At 35.7% G+C, this 19,791-nt stretch overlaps 1 protein-coding gene across 1 annotated transcript; it reads right to left on the reverse strand.

Moving 5' to 3' along the window:
• Window positions 1–2,532: 2,532 nt before the first annotated feature.
• Window positions 2,533–7,035, reverse strand: LOC114300313 (small ubiquitin-related modifier 1). Its single transcript, XM_028245203.2, has 3 exons — window positions 6,629–7,035; window positions 3,059–3,208; window positions 2,533–2,851 (listed from the first exon to the last, which is right to left on the reverse strand). Exons 1-3 carry the CDS (start codon window positions 6,716–6,718, stop codon window positions 2,780–2,782), a joined length of 312 nt encoding a protein of 103 aa, XP_028101004.1. The 5' UTR covers window positions 6,719–7,035; the 3' UTR covers window positions 2,533–2,779.
• Between the last annotated feature and the right edge of the window lie 12,756 nt (window positions 7,036–19,791).

Below are 19,791 nucleotides of genomic sequence, written 5' to 3' on the forward strand. Positions count from 1 at the left end.
ATATATAGTGAATATTATCTAATGATTTAAATTACTTTTACATCATTTAATAGCTAATAATTTATAGGGTAAATTACGCTGACCTCCTAATAATGCCCAAAATGTACACATTTAGACCCTTTTTACTTGTAATTTTGAGTTGATTATAATGATAATGTGATACATTGAAGCATAATTTATTGAATCATATTAATCTGGACCAAAGAAGCTAGAAAAGGGCAAAAGAAGCAATTTTTGAACGTGCGACACTCATTCCTGCACGTGCGGCAGACAGCAAAGAGGCCAAAACGAGATTACACTAAACTGCACATGCGACCCCATTTACTACACGTGCGGCTCGACCTCAGAAAGCGTGTCAAAATTCTAATTTCACCTGTTTGGCTGGAAGAGGATAAAAAGAGGAAATAAATGTTGTTTTAAGGTTCAAATAATTTTCTAAAGAAATAAGAGGCTAGGGTTTTGAAAGAGAGAAAAGTTTGAGAGTTCAAGGTTGAAGGCGATCTTCCATGGCGGTTCCTTCTTCTACCTAATCTTTCCACTCCTCCATGAGCAACTGCACTTCTATTTTCAATGGTTTTGATGCAACCTCAGTCATGTAAATAGGCTTTCTTAGGTTTTTGATTATGTAATGGTTTGAATGAGTTGTATGGTTGTTTAGAAGTTTTTAAATACATTTTCTATTATTTTCTTAAGGTATTCTTCTTTCTGTGATTGTTGAATGCTTTCTATATAATTATTTTCATTTCGTTTGTATTCAAAGTGTGAGACAAGTCATGCTAAGAGAGACGAGTCGTGTTGCTACCTTAATTTAGAACGAACGACTTGTGTTACTTGAGATAATTCGTGTCTACACGTTGAACACAACAATTCTTTTGATCAATGCTTCAAGCTTGTAGTTGTGAAGCATTAGGTAGTTCAAACCGTTACGCAACCAGTTTCCGACTTTAAGACTCTATTTATGTGACTAGTGGCGGATTCTTTGTCCTAGAATTTTCTCAAAATCAATATCTCAAACCCTAATTTTAATTTCTTATTTTAATATTAATTCCTGTTTAATTCTCAATTCTCATCAATCTTTTTTTTAAAATTAATTTAGAAACCTAATAATTAAATTAGTTTAATTTCACAATTGTTCTGGTGGATCGACATCTAAATTTGCCATTATTCTAAGGAATTAAGTATAGTTTAGCGTTTATTTTTTGTGTGCTAAATGATCTACCACCTTCCTTGAGGTTATTGACAATTACAGAGACCTCCCTTAAGGTTTCTAAAATAACACTGACCTCCCCTACAACACTGATGAATCATGAAATAAAAAAAAAAAAATTAAGGTAGTGTTTGGTTTAATTTTTGGATTGAAAAATCAAAAAATGTGTTTGGTTTACCATTTTTAAAAATTATTTTTTCTTTCTTTTCCCTCCTTTTTTTTTTTTAACACATCAATCAATCACTTTTTCTCTCCTCTCTCCTCTCTCACATTCTACACATCAATCAATCAAATTTTCTTACACCCATCTATTCAACTACAAAAAAAAAAAAAAAAAAAAAAATAATTTACTAATCATTCCAAAATTATTTTCAAAACTCATAACCAAACAAGTTTTAAATTTTTAAAACTCTTTTAAAAACTTATCTTTCAAAATTAAACCAAACGAATCTCACAAAAAATATTTTTCTAATGAACTCTAAGCGACAAATACACATCCAACGATCCTGTTATTTTTTTTTGTATGTTAATGAATAAACCCACCCAAAATTTTCCTTTTATTTCTTCCTTTCTATCTATAATTATCAAAGCCAATGTGGGCCGATTGGTGAAGGAGCTAGCTAATGAAGGGCTGGATGAGGCAATCGGAAATGGAGCTGTGGAGATCGATTTTGGTCTGAGGATGAAATCTTGGGATGAGGGATTTGCAGTTGTGAAAGGTCAAATTATAGTAGTGGAGATTAGTTTCGTGTTGAGGTAATCGAGGGTTTAAGGGTGTAAACGCAGACCATGGTAGCGAACAAATGGTAGTACAACCGTGACGGATGAGTGGTGGCATCGATTGTTGGTGGATTTGGGGCATCATTGGTAGGGGTAGGATGGAGTGTGTAATTTCACAGTAAAATTTCACTGATTTATGACAGACATTTATAATTTTAGTCCTTAATTTGACATTTTTATTCCTAAATTTGTAAATAAGTATATAAATTTATAGTTGGCCATTAATTTTAAAATTTTAACCATCAATCATAAATTTCACTAAGTTGAACACATTGAAATTTTACTGCGTTGAAAACAATGAATTTTCATTTAGTACAGGCAATAAAGACAATTTGGGATCCCAAAAAAAAAAACACAAGACAATAAAGACAACAAAAATTTGTGAATTTTTATTTGAATTTTGTATATATTGGAATATTAGTGAAATTTCACAATTTGATGGTAGCAAGCTCAGTGAAAATTTCAATTTAATTATTTTGGAGCCTCAAATTTGAACTATTTTACTGTTGGAGCATATTCACACTATCACACTTCATCATTGTAGATAGGCACAAGGGGGAACCTGTAATAGATTCCATATTTCAGAATGGCAACAATAAAATCCAAATATACCCCATCAAGCAGGCTTGCCTTGCTAGACCAAAAACTAACTTTAGTCAAAATACATATTCAATTTGCATCAGATCCATTTTTCTTCATACGAATATTTCCATAGACGAACAAGTTTTTAGAACTAAAGGCAAATATCCCACCCACCATGATAGTCCCTTACATATGTAGACCAATTTGCAGCTAGAAACATACATGGCCACCTCCAGTTTGATGCAGCATTGCATCAATCTCGTCGCCATCCTCCATCTCAAGCTATTCCAAAAAAATTGATAAAAAAAACACAAAACACAAAAGAGGTCATTATTTTAAGTTCAACATGAGTCAGGAACTTGTGTTCTCTTGTTTGGTTGAGCTTACAACCACTAGCTTCAACTTGCAAGCAAGAGGACACGACGACTATCAATAGGTCAAAGATATAATCAGACCCCATTAATTTGGTATAACCAAACAAAAACACACCTCATCTGGAGTTTGCTCTGCGCGAAGTCGACGTCCATCAAATAAGAATGCAATGGAGTTGAACTCCACAGACTGCCGGTCACAGTAAGCAGTCATGAGCTTCCGTAGTTGAGTGCTACGTTTGATCCTAAAGAACACTTCATTCCCGTCCTACAATAGACAACAACCATTTAGAAAGCAAACAGAGCAAGTGTAACAACATTATAATTTGTCAATGCGTTCATAGTGCCAAAAATCGAATGCACCCTTTATTCAAAGACATAAACACATGATTTGATATTTCTCATAAAATTGGCCGCATCACAAGTTGAATTTTGGCCATTGTCTTGTTCCTCATATTTATATAGATATCTTAACAAAATTGCACTACATTTACAAGATGACATGTTCAAACATCTCACAACTGTATGATCCAGCTACAAGAAGACATAAATTATTCACAAAATTCCCAAGTTCTCATAATAAAAATGAACCGCAATCTCAATACCAAACTAATTCAAAAACTCCAAAATTACACATCCCTATATGGCAGATATTTTCCTAAATTAGTCCAAGATTCCACTATCTATACACAAAAATCCAGAATCCCATGTCACCTCCCACAATTACCAGTTTTCTTTTCTTAATTTTTCTTATCACTAATTCATTATTTTATTTTCTCTATCTCAATACTTGGTGACCAGCATATAGAACAGTTAATTCCGAATTCAAAAATTTGCCAAAATCTTGAACAGTCTGCTATTCTTAGTACTAACTCCATACCAATAGGTGCTCATTCACTGGATAATGCCCAGGGATTTCTATTCTATATCTACAGTCAAGATCCCAAATATTTTTTTGATAAGATAATCATGATCCCAGAATTACTGTTATATAAAAGTGACTAACCAGCCAATTGATTTGCAGATAATATTCGCATATCATACATTTACTAGCATTGCCTGCACTATTTATCTCATTGTAGTAGTTAACAGGAACATTGAAGATTTAATTTTGGTAAAAAATAAAGCTAAAAAATAGAAGCCTGAAAGAAGAGACTTAAGCAAGTTAAGAGATTGCCATTAATGAGCAAGAGAAAACATCTGTCTCAATAACTTTAGAATCTTTTATAGGAGATTGTTTTACATGTTCCTCTATGTTGGAGATTAATTTTACAAATCCAATGGTTAAGTTCAAATTAGATCTTCCATGAAACCTTTTGCCATTGGTAACAGAATCGAAAACATATCTCTATCTCCTCTTGATCACATTACTAATATTCTCAAAACCTTCACAAATAAATTTCTTATATATTTACTTTAACTTTCTAATCGCAGCAACACATGCAGACACCCAAAAGGGCTATAAAACCGCACACTATAAACAACAAAAAGTAAAATATTTTCATCAAAATAATGTTGTTGCAATCATCCCCAGTCACAACAACATGAAATCAGAAAGGGTGCTTGCATGGCAACATATTAGGCCAACTCCATGGTTCCATAAATTTGGCACAACTGATATACCATACCCATGATAAGTAATTGGAAGTTAATATTTTGCAATGAATAAACCAGTTGACTCAATCAATTCCATCCAATTCAGATGGCATTTTCTTATTTACAATCAGTTTCAGGATCTTAAAAGCCCAACTCAAGTTCAACCAATGGTAGACAAATAAGAATTACATTGTTGGGGGAAAAGTATTGACCTAAAGGCAAGGGGCCAATTAGCACAAAATCATATATAGTTACCCCATCAAGTAAACTATACACCAATTTTGCTTTGACTAATGTAATCATATACCATTTAATACAACACTCAATTAGACATCCACAACAATTTTTGTATATACTCGTATTCATATTTCTTCCAAAATTGTATAGGTTAGAACAACAAAAAAAAGTTGGTGATTCTTTGATAGTTCTAAAAATGATTTACTTATCCTTTTTTCAAAAGATTAGTTATCTGAAACTGTTTAAGGCCTCGTATGGGAACAGACTATTTTAGTATTTTTTTGGTTTTTTGACTAAAATATGAGGTAAAAAATTAGTATGTTTGACATGGCTTTTCATGAAAAGATGTGTAAAAAATAGAGAAAAAAAGAATCTTTAACTTTTTTATATAGGTTGTTGGCTTTGTGGATTTTTTAATTACATTTTGACTTTTAGACTAAAATTGAATGTTGACAAATGAGGCCTAAGTTCAAATAATAGTAACAAACAGATGAAGAAGATCCACACATATACGACATTTGCATATAAAATAACAATAAGATTTATCAGAACAGAGCAATATAAATGAAGCCACAATCAATCAACATTCTCATTACCCTTATTGTAATTAAAAAAATAAAATATCAGTGACTAGTTTTCCTCCCATTGCATTGAAACTGTGTTTGGCAGGTTGCTTTTTTAGTTAGTTTTTTTTTTTTTTTGGTGGTTAAAATAGTTAATAAAGACAAAATAGGCTAAAATAGTCAATAAGACAAAAGTATATTTTGAGAAGCAGGTTAAAAACTATGTTTTTGGACTTTTTTTTGAAAATACGTACAAAAAAACAATAGCGCGGTGATGTGATCCAAAAAATGAAACGATCGCGATTGGTAGCTCGAGATTTTTGGCTCGAAATTGGCTCGAAAAAGTGAGAGAGAAGGAGGACGAGGAGCGAGAGGCTGGAGGAGGGGCGAAGGAGGAGGAGGGACTGGAGGGGGCCAACATATCGGGGCGGAGGCGGAGGCGGGGGGCGGAGGGGGAGAAGGGGCGGGGGCGGGGGCGGGGGGTGGGGGCTACGAGGCAGAGGCTGCGACGACGATCGGCGGATGCGGGGCTGCGACGATCGGGCAGAGGCGACGGCAGAGGGCTGCGACGGCGGGCGGAGCGCTGCGACGGACAACCTGCCTTCTCTCTCTTTCTCTCTCTCTCTCTCTCCCCCTCTCCCTCTCCCTCTCCCTCTCCTCTGTTTCAGACCAGCATGACGAAGAAGAAAAAGAAGAAGAAGAAGAAAAGAGAAAAAAAAAAAAAAAAAAAAAGACAGCCCAAAACGACGTCGTTTTGGGCTGTCGAGCCAAAATCGAGCCAGTCATTTTCGAGCTACCAGTCATTTTCGAAAATGAAAAAGCAAAAAAACTGACTTTTAACCAACTTTTCAAAATAGGCCAAAATGTCAAGTTCAATATATGATCATTCTATTTTTTCTCCCACAACCAACAAATCAACTAAAAAAAACTAACTATTTTCACAAACACAGCTATTTTAGCCAGGCTAAAATAGCCAACTTCTCAAACAGGGCAATCGTTGACCATCAAAATTCTAAATATTTCACTTCCAAAATGTGAAAAACAAAATAAATAAAAACTTTCTGAACTCGAATAAAATCATTCAACAGCTTGAAATAGTTAATTAATGGCATAGCACACCTACAATCTGAAGACAAGTACATTAACAACTATCTAGAACAAAAAAAAACGAATATTTGCAAATCTCACCATATCAGATCAATAAATAACACAGCTATAAATGCTATACACAGATTTGGAAACATTATATGGACAAAATATAAGTAAAAAAACAGAGATACAGCTGATTATACCTGGCCTTTGACCTTGAGATTGATGTGGCCAGACTGATCCATGGGCTTCTTTTCTTCCTCCTGACCACCACCAGCACCGGTTGCAGACATTGTCAAGAGCTTCTAGGGTTTTTCTCTCTCCTAGGGTTTTTCTCTCCGTCAACCGTAAAACAAAACAAAAGAAAAAGCACAGAAGAACAGAACAGACGCACGTTGCTGGAGCCTATGTACGCGTAATATATACGCATATGCGTTGGGAATTTGACAAGAAATTTAGAAGAAAAAAAAATACAGGTGAAATTTTTAAAAATTTCTTTATAAATTCTTTTTTTTTTTAAAAAAAAAAAAAAATTCTTTATAAATTTTCAACTAAACACAGCTTATTGTTTATCCACAGAGACTCATACTTTGAGTCCCCAAGCATATATGAGATGGCAAAGGTATTTCATATATAGTTGAGTATTATTGGCTTATTTTTCGTATGAAAGAAAATATCATAAATGCGAACGTGTTAGTAAAAATTGAAAAATATTTACAGATTAAATTCAAGTCAATTATCCAATGATTGTGTTGACGGTTCTTTCACCTCAATAAAGAGGACTTGAAAATTGCCAAGTATACAGAAAAGAAAAATTAAAAAAAGAAAGGGGAAGATGGAGAAAGATGATTGAGTGAACAATCAAAGTAATAATTACTTATTTCTACTCCTATACTTTGAAAAGAAAGTGCATAAAATGCTTTAAAAAGGAAATGCTGAAAATAAATATTTCGAAATATAAATCTATGTTAAATTACTCCTAAGATAAGGAAAATATCAAGAAATATTGAAATCAATTGTCTTTGATTTGAATTCTAGATTTTTACAATATAGCCATGAATGACTATTTATAGGCAAACATTTGTAGGAAAAAATTACCTAAAACTACACACTCTTCCACTTCATCCATTTCATACTCTATGATCTTCCATAACTTCCTTCAACCTCTACTTCATGCTCCATGTTCTCCACTTTGTTCTCCATCATCTTTCCACATTTCATAACTTTTCATAACCTCCAAATGAGTAGGAAGATGCCACATGTCCTGCAATTATATAAAAAATAAATAATAATAAAATTACAGATTTATGGTGCTAACATTACCCCCCGCGGCCCTTAAAATGATGTTTACTTGAATTTTTGAAGGGCCGAACCAAGCACATGACTAATTTAAGTAACAAAGTACTTCGAATGATATAATAACACTAATAAAGTGTTTCGAATGAGCATGAAATTATGATTAGATAACCCACAAATAAAGTGCTTCGAATGAGCATGAAATTATAACTAGATGACCAATAACAAGTTTTGAATGTGGTATAAAAGACCAAATTCATCGTTCGAAGGTCTTGCGGCACAGCTTTGTAGGAACAATAGCACCTCTCGAAGGTTGGAAGCATTGATATAGGATGATGATACTTACAATGAAGTTTCAAGGTTAGGCTTGATGCTTCGAATGTATCTTCGAAGCTTTATACAGTTTCAAAAATGAAGTAATCAACCTTCGAAACAACTCTTGATGCTTCGAATGTATCTTCGATGCTTTGATTGTGTGCATACAAACAACTAACCATCAATTTGAAAAGATAAGCCATTCTCAACCACTTATTTAAATGCATAGGCTTTTCCTAACCAAGTTCATGCATTTTAAATGGTCATCCCCTGTTCTTAGTGCTTCGAACTCATAAGAACAATTTGTTAATTTTATTAGCCACATCATCAGAATTATATTTTGGTGTGATCCACAAATCCAAAGCAGGTTTTGAACACCAAGAACCATAGTACAAGATGGCCTTAAAAATTCAAACAACTTGATATTTTGAACAATTTCAAAAAATTTAAATTCATGAACATTAAATTGTTCATCATTCTTAGCCATGTTTGGGTTGAGAACATGTTCTTTAGCCAAAAAACATTCATCATTTATTGACAAATGGGACTGTTTTTCTATTTTAGCCACTAATGGCTTTTGAAAACCCTCCATGTGAGTTTAATCATTTTTTGGCCTAATAGTTTGTTCCATTTTAGCCATTAATGGCTTATAAAAATCCTTCATAGACATGTTATTTCCATGGTTTGACTCTCTAAGAATGATTTTTTCAACCCCCCGAGCTCTATATGGAACATCATTTTTAACCATGCTTGACTCAACAACATGCTTTTTATCAAAGTTATTTTCATAAGTTGACTTTTTTAAAAATGGGTTTTTTTACCCCCCAACCATTGACGAAATTACATTTTCACTAATTTTAGTCACAAATGACTTAAAAACATTTTGTAAAACCCCACAAAATTCAGTCATTAAAGACTTGATAAAAAGGGTTAATAACTCATGTCTCCATTGACAAATTTCTACATCAAGTTGATGAGTTACTTCAATTAAATGGTGTATTTTTTCTTTTACCAAATAATATGGTAATGAAGAAACAACTTGGAAATTTTTTTCATCAAGAAAATAGATATTTTCTTGAAAATCCAAAATTTTTCTTTCACGCCAATATATTTCATATTGACAAGTTCGAATTGCGAAATCCAAATCGTTTGTCATTTCTTACACTTGGCAGTCTCACTAGGCGTGCCAAAAATTGTTGGCTTATTTTTCCTATAAAGGAAAATATCATAAATGCGAGCATGCCAGTAAGGATTGAAAAATCTTTACAGATTAAATTCAAGCCAATTATCAAACGATTGCGTTGACAGTTCTTTTGCCTAAACAAAGAGGACTTCAAAATTGCCAAGTGTAGAGAAAAGCAAAATTAAAAGAAGAAAGAGGGAGATGGAGAAAGATGATTGAGTAAACAATCAAAGTAATAATTACTTACCTCTACTTCTATACTTTGAAAAGGAAGTGCATAAAATGCTTTGAAAGGAAATACTGAAAATAAATATTTCAAAATATAAATCTATGTTAAACTACTCCTAAGATAAGAAAAATACCAAGAAATATTGAAATCAATTATCTTTGATTTGAATTCTAGATCTTTACAATGTTGCCATGAATGGCTATTTATAGGCAAATATTTGTAGGAAAAAATTACTTAAACTACCCACTCTTCCACTTCCTCCATTCATACTCCATGATCTTCCATAACTTCCTTCAACCTTCACTTCATGCTCCATATTCTCCATTTTGTTCTCCATCATCTTTCCACATTTCATAACTTCTCATAACCTCCAAATGAGTAGGAGGATACCATGTGTCCTGCAATTATATAAAAATAAATAATAATAAAATTGCAGATTTATGGTGCTAACAAGTGTATAATTAATTAAAAATTAATACTATTCAAATTAAATTATGAGAATTTTTTAAATATGTTTTATTTTTTATTATTTCTTTTTCTTTTTTTCCAACAACAAGTACAGGGGCTTTAAGTAAATGCAAAAGAAGCAAACGCCAAGGCTGAGGGAGCTTCTATTTACACACACCCATTACATTCTATACATATCTTTTTCAATAAATAATTGGTTCGGAAGTAGCATTCTGAAAATAAACAATTGGTTCGGAAGTAGCATTTCGAAAATAAACTTGTTTGGAAGTAGAATTCTAAATTTTTTTCATTTTTTCAACATTCAACTTCCGAATGTGTTTATTTGATGTCCATAATAGTAATTTCACTTGAAAATAAAATTGTAATAAAAATAATTATTATTAAGTGTATGCAAAGAAGGGAATAGGGATGTGCAAATAGAAGCTCCCTCGCAGGCAATTGATTGGGAAAAATGGTAAATTGGTTTTTCTATAAAATATTTACAGTATAAATTTATGAATTTTTTTTGTAATTTTGAATATTAAAATTGATAAATTCTTTTATTAATTTGTAATTTCTTTTAGAAACTTGCAAAAGTGCAATTTCTCCCAATTAATTTCCCATGTGAGCTACGGAATTCCAAAAAATAAAATAAAATAAAATATAAAATAATTTTTTTTTGATGGTGCTGGAGCAAATTCATATGGTAATTTAACTTGACATTCATTGAATAAAAAAATAAAATTCAGTACTTTTAGTTGGCATTTTAACAGACAACTTGACATTTGTCAAATAATAATAGTAAGAAATGATGCTCGAAAATTATCAAATAATCACTCAAAAAAAAAAAAAAAAAAAAAAGTGAGCTTGCATGCACAGGCAATTGATTTCTATTTATTCTCATTAGTATGGCTTTATTAATATCTTTTTAATTAAAAAGTTAATATGTCTAAAAAAATATTTAAATTTTTTTAATGAAAAATTTGACTTGATATTTAATTTTTTAAACAAAAAATATGACTTATTTAACACATTTCAATACTCTCTGAATATTGAGAAACAATATATATATACACATACAAATAGATAAAAAATAAAAATAAAAGTAGATTTTACTAATTATTGTATTTGGGTATAAAAAAAAAATCATAATTACGTAAATTTTTATTTTTCATGAATAAAAAGTACGATCCATATTATTTTACATCAAATTTTTATATATAAATTATGTTTAAGTAATATTGTTAAATATAAAATTTATTAGTTTGTAGTAAAATACTTATCAATGTTAAGAAAATTTATAATGAATATATTTAGGTTGAGCGAGTTTCTGTCCAGGAGGATATAGTGAGCATGTGATGGTGTTTTTGAGAATCTGAATTTATTGGAAACAAACAAGAGAATCGTGATTTTGACTTGGAAAAAGTGGAGAATAAAACTAGACGGCTAAAATTGGGTGTGGATGAATCTGAACGGACGAGAATATACTAGTTTCAGGCAATCACTCTCCAGCATTTTATTGTTAGTGCTTAACGGTTAAGATTCTTCCTTATCCACACATGAATTGAGAGTTGGCATTGGCAATAGCTTTAAGAGCAATGCTAGATATTTTTTTTAAAAAAATTAAATATATTATACAAAACATGTATATTTATATGAGTGTGTATATGTGATTTATATTAAGTAAAATATTTGATAATTATGTTTTGGTACCTAGTATTTTTGTAACTTTAATGTCGTTCTACTTGCATAAAAAAATAAAATAAAATAAAATTTGATAACCAATTGTCTTGGTCAATCTGTGAGTATTTTGATGATTTTCAAAAATTTTAACTATTTGCACAAAAATTACCCACAAATTTTTTAGGGATTTTTTTTTTTAAAAATCTCCAATATTAAGATTTTATAAGATAAATGACATACAATATTTTCATAGTAGTTAAGGTCCTAAAGAAATTCTGTCTGATTCAGAGAAATTTCGCCCCGACTCAGAAAAATTTAATTTTCACAGAGAAATTTCTCTGTGAAATAAGAGAAATTTCTCTATAAAAATTGAAATTTCTTTGAGTTAGGGCCAAAACTTCTCTAAGTCAAATGTTCTCTGTGAAAATGTTTCGGGAAGGAAAAAAAGATTTCTTCACTGTAATCTCATAAGCAGGAAGCTTATCTATACATCAATTACAAGCTAAAATAGGAAATAGAAAATAAGGACACAATATTCCACTGATTATGATCTATCACACTAATTATGTTATATCACAGCTACACAATATATACTATATCAACACTCCTCCTCAAGCTGAAGAGGAGATGTCAATCATTCCTAACTTGTCACATATAGAGTCAATGGCACCTTTGGAAAGTGCTTTGGTAAAGGTATCTGCAAGTTAACACCTTGAAGGAATAAAAGGAATGGAGATTTCTTTGAACAGTACTTTGGCTTGCACGAAGTGAGAATCAACTTCAATGTGTTTGGTTCTCTCGTGAAAGACGGGGTTGCTAGCAATATGAATGGTAGCTTGATTATCACAATAGAGAGGAGTTGGGGCTTCTGTAGAAAAACCAAACTCTCGTAAAAGAGTCCTCAACTATGTGATTTCACAAGTAGTATGGCCATTGCCCGATATTTAGCTTCAACACTAGACCGAGAAACTACATCAATACGTCCTCATTTTAAATTAAAAAGGGTAAAGCGAAGTGTTAGAACTTAATTATAATGACTAGTTATATAAATGAATAATTTTGAATTTTAATAATGTGTTGCAATATCGTGAATTGAAATAATTTCATTTATTTATTTATGAAATGAAGAGAATCAAAATACAAGTGACACCATCGCATCTGGATCTAGATCCTCCATTGGATGGATTAATCAATAGTTGTGAATTTAGAAAAAATAAAAATAAAAAATCACGTCAAAAAAATTTTATTTTAAATTTAGTAATAGATAAGGAGATTTTTAAAACTCATAATAATTAATATTAAATTTTGATGATTATTACAAACTTTTAAACTCATATGAGACATTTGTTAATAGTTGTTCGTTGCACATCTTGTTGGTTCTTGTGTGATAATGCATGGACTCATGGAGTATTCTTTTTACATTTTCATTTTTTTATAGGTTCAATGTGGACAACAAGCCCATCAGAGTGTTCAAGAATGGCCCAGGAATAAAATTTTCTTCAAAGCCCAACAATATGGAGGCAACCATATGGAACGTAAGTTGGGCCGGAAGTGTTGATTGGTCCAAAGCACCTTTCATAGCCCACTACAAAGTAGTCAGCATCAATGCCCAACAAGTCTTAAAAAAAGTTGTTTTTATTTGGACTCGGACTCAGACTAACTCTACTATGGAGGAGTGGGACTCAGCCCTACTCAAGAAAACATTATGCAGAGTCTGCAGACACTAGAAGGAAATATCTATGTTGGGACTACTGTTCGGACAAGTCAAGATATTATCCAGAATGTGCAACAAAATAATCATTGAATTGAATTTGTCATCAAAACAATAGTAATATAGTATTAATAGTAGTAGTTGAGAAATTGTTAAACTCAATAAGATCGAATTTGTAAAAGATGGTACTTTTTCAGTGAGTATAATATATTAATAACACTCTTTTTATATAAACGTAATTATTTGTCCTTGCAAAATGTGGACTTAATTGATTCATTTTTAAAATCTAAAATAGGCTCTAACAATGGCCCTGTTTGGAAAGGGTTATTTGGGTTAAAATCGCTAATAAAAATAAAATAAACTAAAATGAGTGAAGAAGTTTGTTTCTCTGTAGTTCAGGCAGTCTGTAAAAATATTGGGATGATCGATTCTGTGTTCGAGCAAACTTTTCATTGCTCAAGCGAAGGCACTTATAGATTCTCTGCATACAAGTCACACTGTTCGAGCGACTATTCTTGCACTCGAGTGGTCTCCACGACCCTATTCACTATAAACCTGCGCGAAAGACATATTCTAGGGTTATGGCGTCGAAATCTACATCTTGAGAGTTTGTGATTGCTTCTAGAGCTTTTTTTTACTTGTTTCCCTTGATGTCTTTGTGAGAATGTTTCATGAGTTAAGTTGGTTACATCAAGGTCATTGTTTGATCATTCTATTTAAAGAGAGTTTGTTCGGTGGATTCCGAAGGTTCCAGCGTGAAGATCTTGAAGGAGTTCAAAGTAGCTCGTTGTCGTGGATTCAATGTGGGTGTTGTGGATTCAATATCAGACTAATTAATTCCGAGACGAAGGTGTTAGTGAAAGAGAAACAAGTGGGGTAAATTATTTTGATAATCTTGTGTATTTTCATTTTTCAAAGTGAATTGATTAGTGGCGTGTCGCCTGTGATTTTTTAATCACAGTTGGAGGCGCTCAAATTGTGATTTTTTCTACGTAAAAATCATTTGTGTTGATTTATTAATTGTGAAATAATAATCTAAATCACTTTTGTATGTGCTAAATAATTTAGATTGTTAGTTTTGATTGTTTGGAAATTCTTGCAATTCAATCTATTTTGAATCACAAATCACATAGGTTTTACAATAACCATAAGACAAAATGTTAGTCCAACTCATAATCATTTTATCTTTTTTTTTTCACAACCATTAATTCAATTATAAAAAAAAAAATCAACTATATTCCCAAACATAATTTTTTTAGTTAGATTAAAATAGTCAAAGAAGTCAAAAAATAATTAAAATAACTAACTTCCCAAATGAGACTAGTATTTTGTGATAATGTTGTGTTCTAAGTAATAGCTACTCGAACTTCTTTCATGTCTTAGCAAAAAGAGTGAAAACATGGAGGCCTCATTGTAAGATTAGACAACTAGTCTCTTATATGGTTGTGGAGAAGTGGTTTGAGAATACTCTTCTGATCTTGGGGAGCGCTCGAGATCCGCTGATAGTCACCTGAAAAGGGATAAACACTCCGGTCGGGGGTGCTGGAATTAGCACTCTAACGGACAAGTTAGTCTTCACACTCAGGAATGCTTGTATTTTAAGTTAAGCACAATAATTCTCACATACCTGCTTCTGGCTGATGTCTCTTCTATTTATATCTTTTCTTCTTTGGCCTTGGGATTAGGTCCATCCCCCACCTCATATTCGGCACATTTTATAAACAACCGAACTTCACTCGGCCCCTCGCTTAATCGGTTATTTGGCCGAATAGGGCTGGGTTTGAGCTTTCGAGCTAATGGCCGAGTGCTTTGAACCTCGACTCTCCCAGATTCAACTATCCGGAATCTCTACGACTCCCGAATCTCGGCCCCCACAATTGCCCCGCAAGCATTCCACTAACGACGGTTGGCTGGAGTGTTTGGCTTCGAACTCGAAGAGTTAGAGCCGAAATTTGGCGGCTGACCGCATTCCAACGCAAATATCTGTACACACGCTTTTCGGTTATCATTTCAACTTCCCGCCCCCTCGTACACTTCTATTTATTGTGATTTAAAATTTTGACGTCTTTTCAGACACATACACGCTTTTAGACGCCCGTCGCTGGACTGCCTCCCGAACTACCTCTGCAACCTCCTACTCCTCTCTATCTCCTTCGCCTCTTGTAAGTTCTCTCCTTCTTTGCTTCATTTTTTGGCTTAGCATAATCCTATTGGCTGAGGGGAATGACGAAACATTTAAAAGATCTCCTCTTATCGGATCGAATTTCTGGCTTCCGACGCCATTTTTCCATTCCTGATGACGTTCGTCTGTCATTTGTGGCAGACGGCACCGTCGATATGGAGAGGGTTGATAAAACCACGATCGTCTTCCCTCTTTTATCAATCGCAGAGGGTGGGGTCCGTTTCCCCCTTCACCCACTCCTTAGGGCCGTGCTTTGCCATTGGGGGTTAATCCTTTCCCAACCCAACGTCAACTTCTTTAGGGTCGTGATGGGGATTATCGCACTAAACTGCCGCCTTGGGCTTAACCTTGGCATTCCCGCTATTCGGCATTGCTACGCCTTGGCCAAGTCTATTGGTCGGCACGGGCGCTATTTCCTTAGGGCCAAAGACACCGACCATCAACTAGTGACTATGCTTTCCAGTTCTGGGAAGTGAGTCGATGATGTTATGGTCGTCGTCCAAGGAAACTGGGAATTCAGCGAAGTATTCCTAGACGGAGGGGCGAACCAGGTGGCTGAGTATCTTCTTTTATTTATTTACTTGTTATATTTTGAAAACCTTATTTTTGGGACCTCCTGGTTTTGCTTTTGTAGGAAACAATTTGAAGAAAGTCTTGACCTCAACTGACGACGCCGTCTTTTCAAAAATCAAGACTGCGCTTAAGTATTACAACCGAACGAGTCTTCAGAAGCAGGGGAGAGCAGCCCACGTTCTGCTCTGCTACGAGCCGACTTATACGACCTTTTCGGCGGCGAAAAACATCCCAATTCCGAAGGGTGAGGAGTTTCTCATTGCCCTTATCTTGACTGATTTCAGAAATTTCAAGCAAGTCGGTTGTGAGGGATCAGATTCGGAGTGACCGAAAGTTGCTGAGGCAGCCGAGTCAGACCAATCCGAAACTGAGGTTGACGAGGCTTTGAAGTTAGCATTTGAAGAAGTCGGCCTCAATTCGGCTGATCCTCCATCCACCTCGGGTCATGAGGACTGTCCGCTTGACGATATTTTTCACGGTCTGGAGGACCTTCCTAGCGCGTTCCCAGAAGATATGGCTGGGTTGAGCCTCACTAAACTTGCGAAGAAGGCGAACGTGGAAAGAATGGCCGCATGGCGAAGGGCAGAGGAGATTCGGGCTGCCGAATCTCAGTCCCAGTCCTCCTTGCCTGTTATTGAGGGGACGGTAAAGAACGGAAGTAGCGAGGCGGAACCTTTTGTGCAGGCAAGTGTAGAAGCTGAGCAAAGGGTGGAGAAGCGCCCTGCCGATGTCGAGGCCGGCTCAGAAGAAGACCGTGTTGACAAACGACCTCGTTTGGAGGAGTCTGATGTGATCGTACCATTTGTTATCCAGCCTAAGATAAAGAATATGCCGATCTCCTTCGATGCTTCGGTGATCAAAGATCCAGCGGTTGCACTCAGCTTGGCGACGCCCGTTTCACTACCTGCTGACAAGGCGACTTTTCGGGCAGAGTTGGATCTGGTTCCAATTGGGTTGGCCGCGCAATCAGCTCTTTTGGTATATATCTGCACTTTGTCTTTTCTCTTTACACAAATATTATTTTGTTCTTATCTTCCTGTTTGGTCGTCTGAAGGATAACCGACATGGGTCGTCGCTATCACGATGCCGTCGAGCTAATTGGCCGTTTACAAGCGGAGGTTGAGGGCTAAAGGAGTAGGGCATAGGCGGAGGGCACCCGTGTCGAGGCCGAGATGGAGAGAGCCCCCAATGCTGAAGAATTGAGATCAGTCGCTGAGAAGAGGGCGGATGCGAGCGACGATGCGCTTAAATTGGCCCAGGAGGCGATCTCTAAATTGGAGGTTGGGTTGGAAGAGATGAAGGCGTCGAAGGAAACAGCCGACCAGAAGGCTTCCAGCGCATCAATGCTGGGAAAAAAATCTACTTTTTGATGATTATGTAGACGATGTCTCCAAATTTGAGAATTGGGGATTTAAACACGGCTAGCTCAAAGCCCTTGCTGCTGCTGATGTGACATTGGCTATGCCAATTCCATATGAGCAAGTGGATGTTGAGCCGCTGGAGTCTGACTCCGAGGACTAATTTGGGCGGCTCTTATTTTTTGTTTTAGGATTTGCATGTAATTTTCAGCTTTTTGCAGCTTTTTGTCTAGTAATTTTCATATGTAAAATGGTTACAACTTGTGCCCAATTTACTTAGTGAAAATTCATTTTGTACTTTGCTGTTGCTAATGAACGGAATTGTTTGGTTGCTGTTTTGGATAAAACGTTTTGTATACTTGCCGACTAGATGATTAGGCTGTTTAGATAGTTAAGCCGTTTAAAAAGCCAAAAATTAGTGCATGAAGTGGCTGTGGCACATATCAATCGGCATGGGGCCAAGATGCTCGGCCGGTTAGATTAATAAATCTGCCCTTGCCCCAGCCAGTGCATGGACTTTAAGGCATTCTCCCATAATTGCTGTTTAGATAATTAGGCCATTTTAACAAGCCAAAAATGAATGCATGAAGTGGCTGTGGCACATATCAATCGGCATGGGGCCAAGATGCTCGGCCGGTTAAATTAATAAATCTGCTCTTGCCCTAGCCAGTGCATGGACTTCAAGGCATTCTCCCATAATTGCCGTTTAGATAATTAGGCCATTTTAACAAGCCAAAAATTAATGCATGAAGTGGCTGTGGCACATATCAATCGGCATGGGGCCAAGATGCGTGGCCGGTTAGATTAATAAATCTGCCCTTGCCCCAGCCAGTGCATGGACTTCAAGGCATTCTCCCATAATTGCCGTTTAGATAATTAGGCCGTTTTAATAAGCCAAAAATTAATGCATGGTGGCTGTGGCACATATCAATCGACATGGGGCCAAGATGCGTGGCCGGTTAGAATAATAAATCTGTCCTTGCCCCAACTAGTGCATGGACTTCAAGGCATTCTCCCATAATTGCTGTTTAGATAATTAGGCCATTTTAACAAGCCAAAAATTAACGCATGAAGTGGCTGTGGCACATATCAATCGGCCTTCGTCATTTGGAGATTGCCAAAAGCGTTAATGAAATAGCCTCAGGGTCGCTGCATACCTATGAATAAATGGGGTGATTTCGCGCCAGTGGGTCCACTTATTCTTATTCAGACTCGATTTGAACTAGCTTGGGGCGAGGGCGAATGTCAAACAGACTGTTCTTCAATAGCAGAGAAGAGGGACGAACCCTGGCTGAGCTAGATACTACGATGAATCATAGCAGCGAGCCTGCTATAGACACTCCATTTTTGACCGCCCTTAAGACTTGGGCACCACTGATGTTTTGCTTGGCGGAGAAAGGTGTGCAGGGTAAATGTTCAGTTTCTTCGGCAAGGAGAGAGGAAAATCCTTCAAAACACTTTGTTCAAGGGTTTGGAGTTGAAGAAGAGAGGAAAGGAAAGGAGAAAACTAGTTTGGGAGAAGTTCGGCATGGATCCGGGTAGAAGCGAGTCGAGCAGCCCTCGCTGAATCGGGCTTATCTATCTATACACTTGAAGTTTAGCTATGGGGCCACCACCGTCGGAAAGCTTACTTCCGGGGCTTCATTTTGCACTCAAGAATCTCTTAAATCCATGTCCGGGTGGGGGAGATATGATTGGTTGAAGTTGGGTATCATCCCGGTTGGATCGAATCTGCGCGGCTTCACGAAAAAGGGCATAACCTTTTGCATAGAAGGAATTTTAATGCAAGGTTTGCGCCATTGGAAAGCTAACTTCCGGGGCTTCAATTTGAACACCAACCGGCTGTTTTTTGACCTTACCGGCCATCCAACGGCACTATATTTATCCGACCGGCCAGTATAAATTGCAGGTCGGCAATATATTGTGCCGACCTGCCATTTATTTTGCCGATGACCTCCTTTCATGGCCGATATGCCCCTTTTTCATCCCTCAAGCATGGTGCATGCCAGCTGTGCCAGCTGGGATGCACAGACCCTACTCCACGTGCATATATGTGGCTATTTTGCACCCTTTGCACACCCTTTGGCCCCTTTTCTTGCACCCTTTGCTCAAGGCTTCTTGAGGAAGCCTTGACCCCTTTTCTTGGCTTCCCCAAGAAGCTTACCAACTGTCCTAGCTTCTCCAATAAGCCTTGACCTCCCCTCAAACCCCTTTGACCCTTTGTAGCTTGTCTTAGAAGCTTAGCCTTGCCTATATAAGGGGCCTCTCCTCCTCCATTGTTGAGGTTGGATTTTTGGAACAAAAAACCAGAGATATATAGATATATCTAATATATACATACATATATCCCTTCATCTCTGACTATATCTCTCCCATTCAACCACCAAAC

The sequence above is a fragment of the Camellia sinensis genome, chromosome 14, assembly GCF_055761805.1.
Source record: "Camellia sinensis isolate YWXY chromosome 14, ASM5576180v1, whole genome shotgun sequence".
In the NCBI taxonomy this organism is placed as follows: domain Eukaryota; kingdom Viridiplantae; phylum Streptophyta; class Magnoliopsida; order Ericales; family Theaceae; genus Camellia; species Camellia sinensis.

Coding starts and splice junctions, on each gene's coding strand:
- LOC114300313 (XM_028245203.2), bottom strand. CDS start 6,718: ATGTCTGCAACCGGTGCTGGTGGTGGTCAGGAGGAAGAAAAGAAGCCC. Junction 3,209..6,628: donor ATCTCAAGGTCAAAGGCCAG/GTATAATCAGCT, acceptor TGTCTATTGTAG/GACGGGAATGAAGTGTTCTT. Junction 2,852..3,058: donor CAGAGCAAACTCCAGATGAG/GTGTGTTTTTGT, acceptor TTTTTGGAATAG/CTTGAGATGGAGGATGGCGA.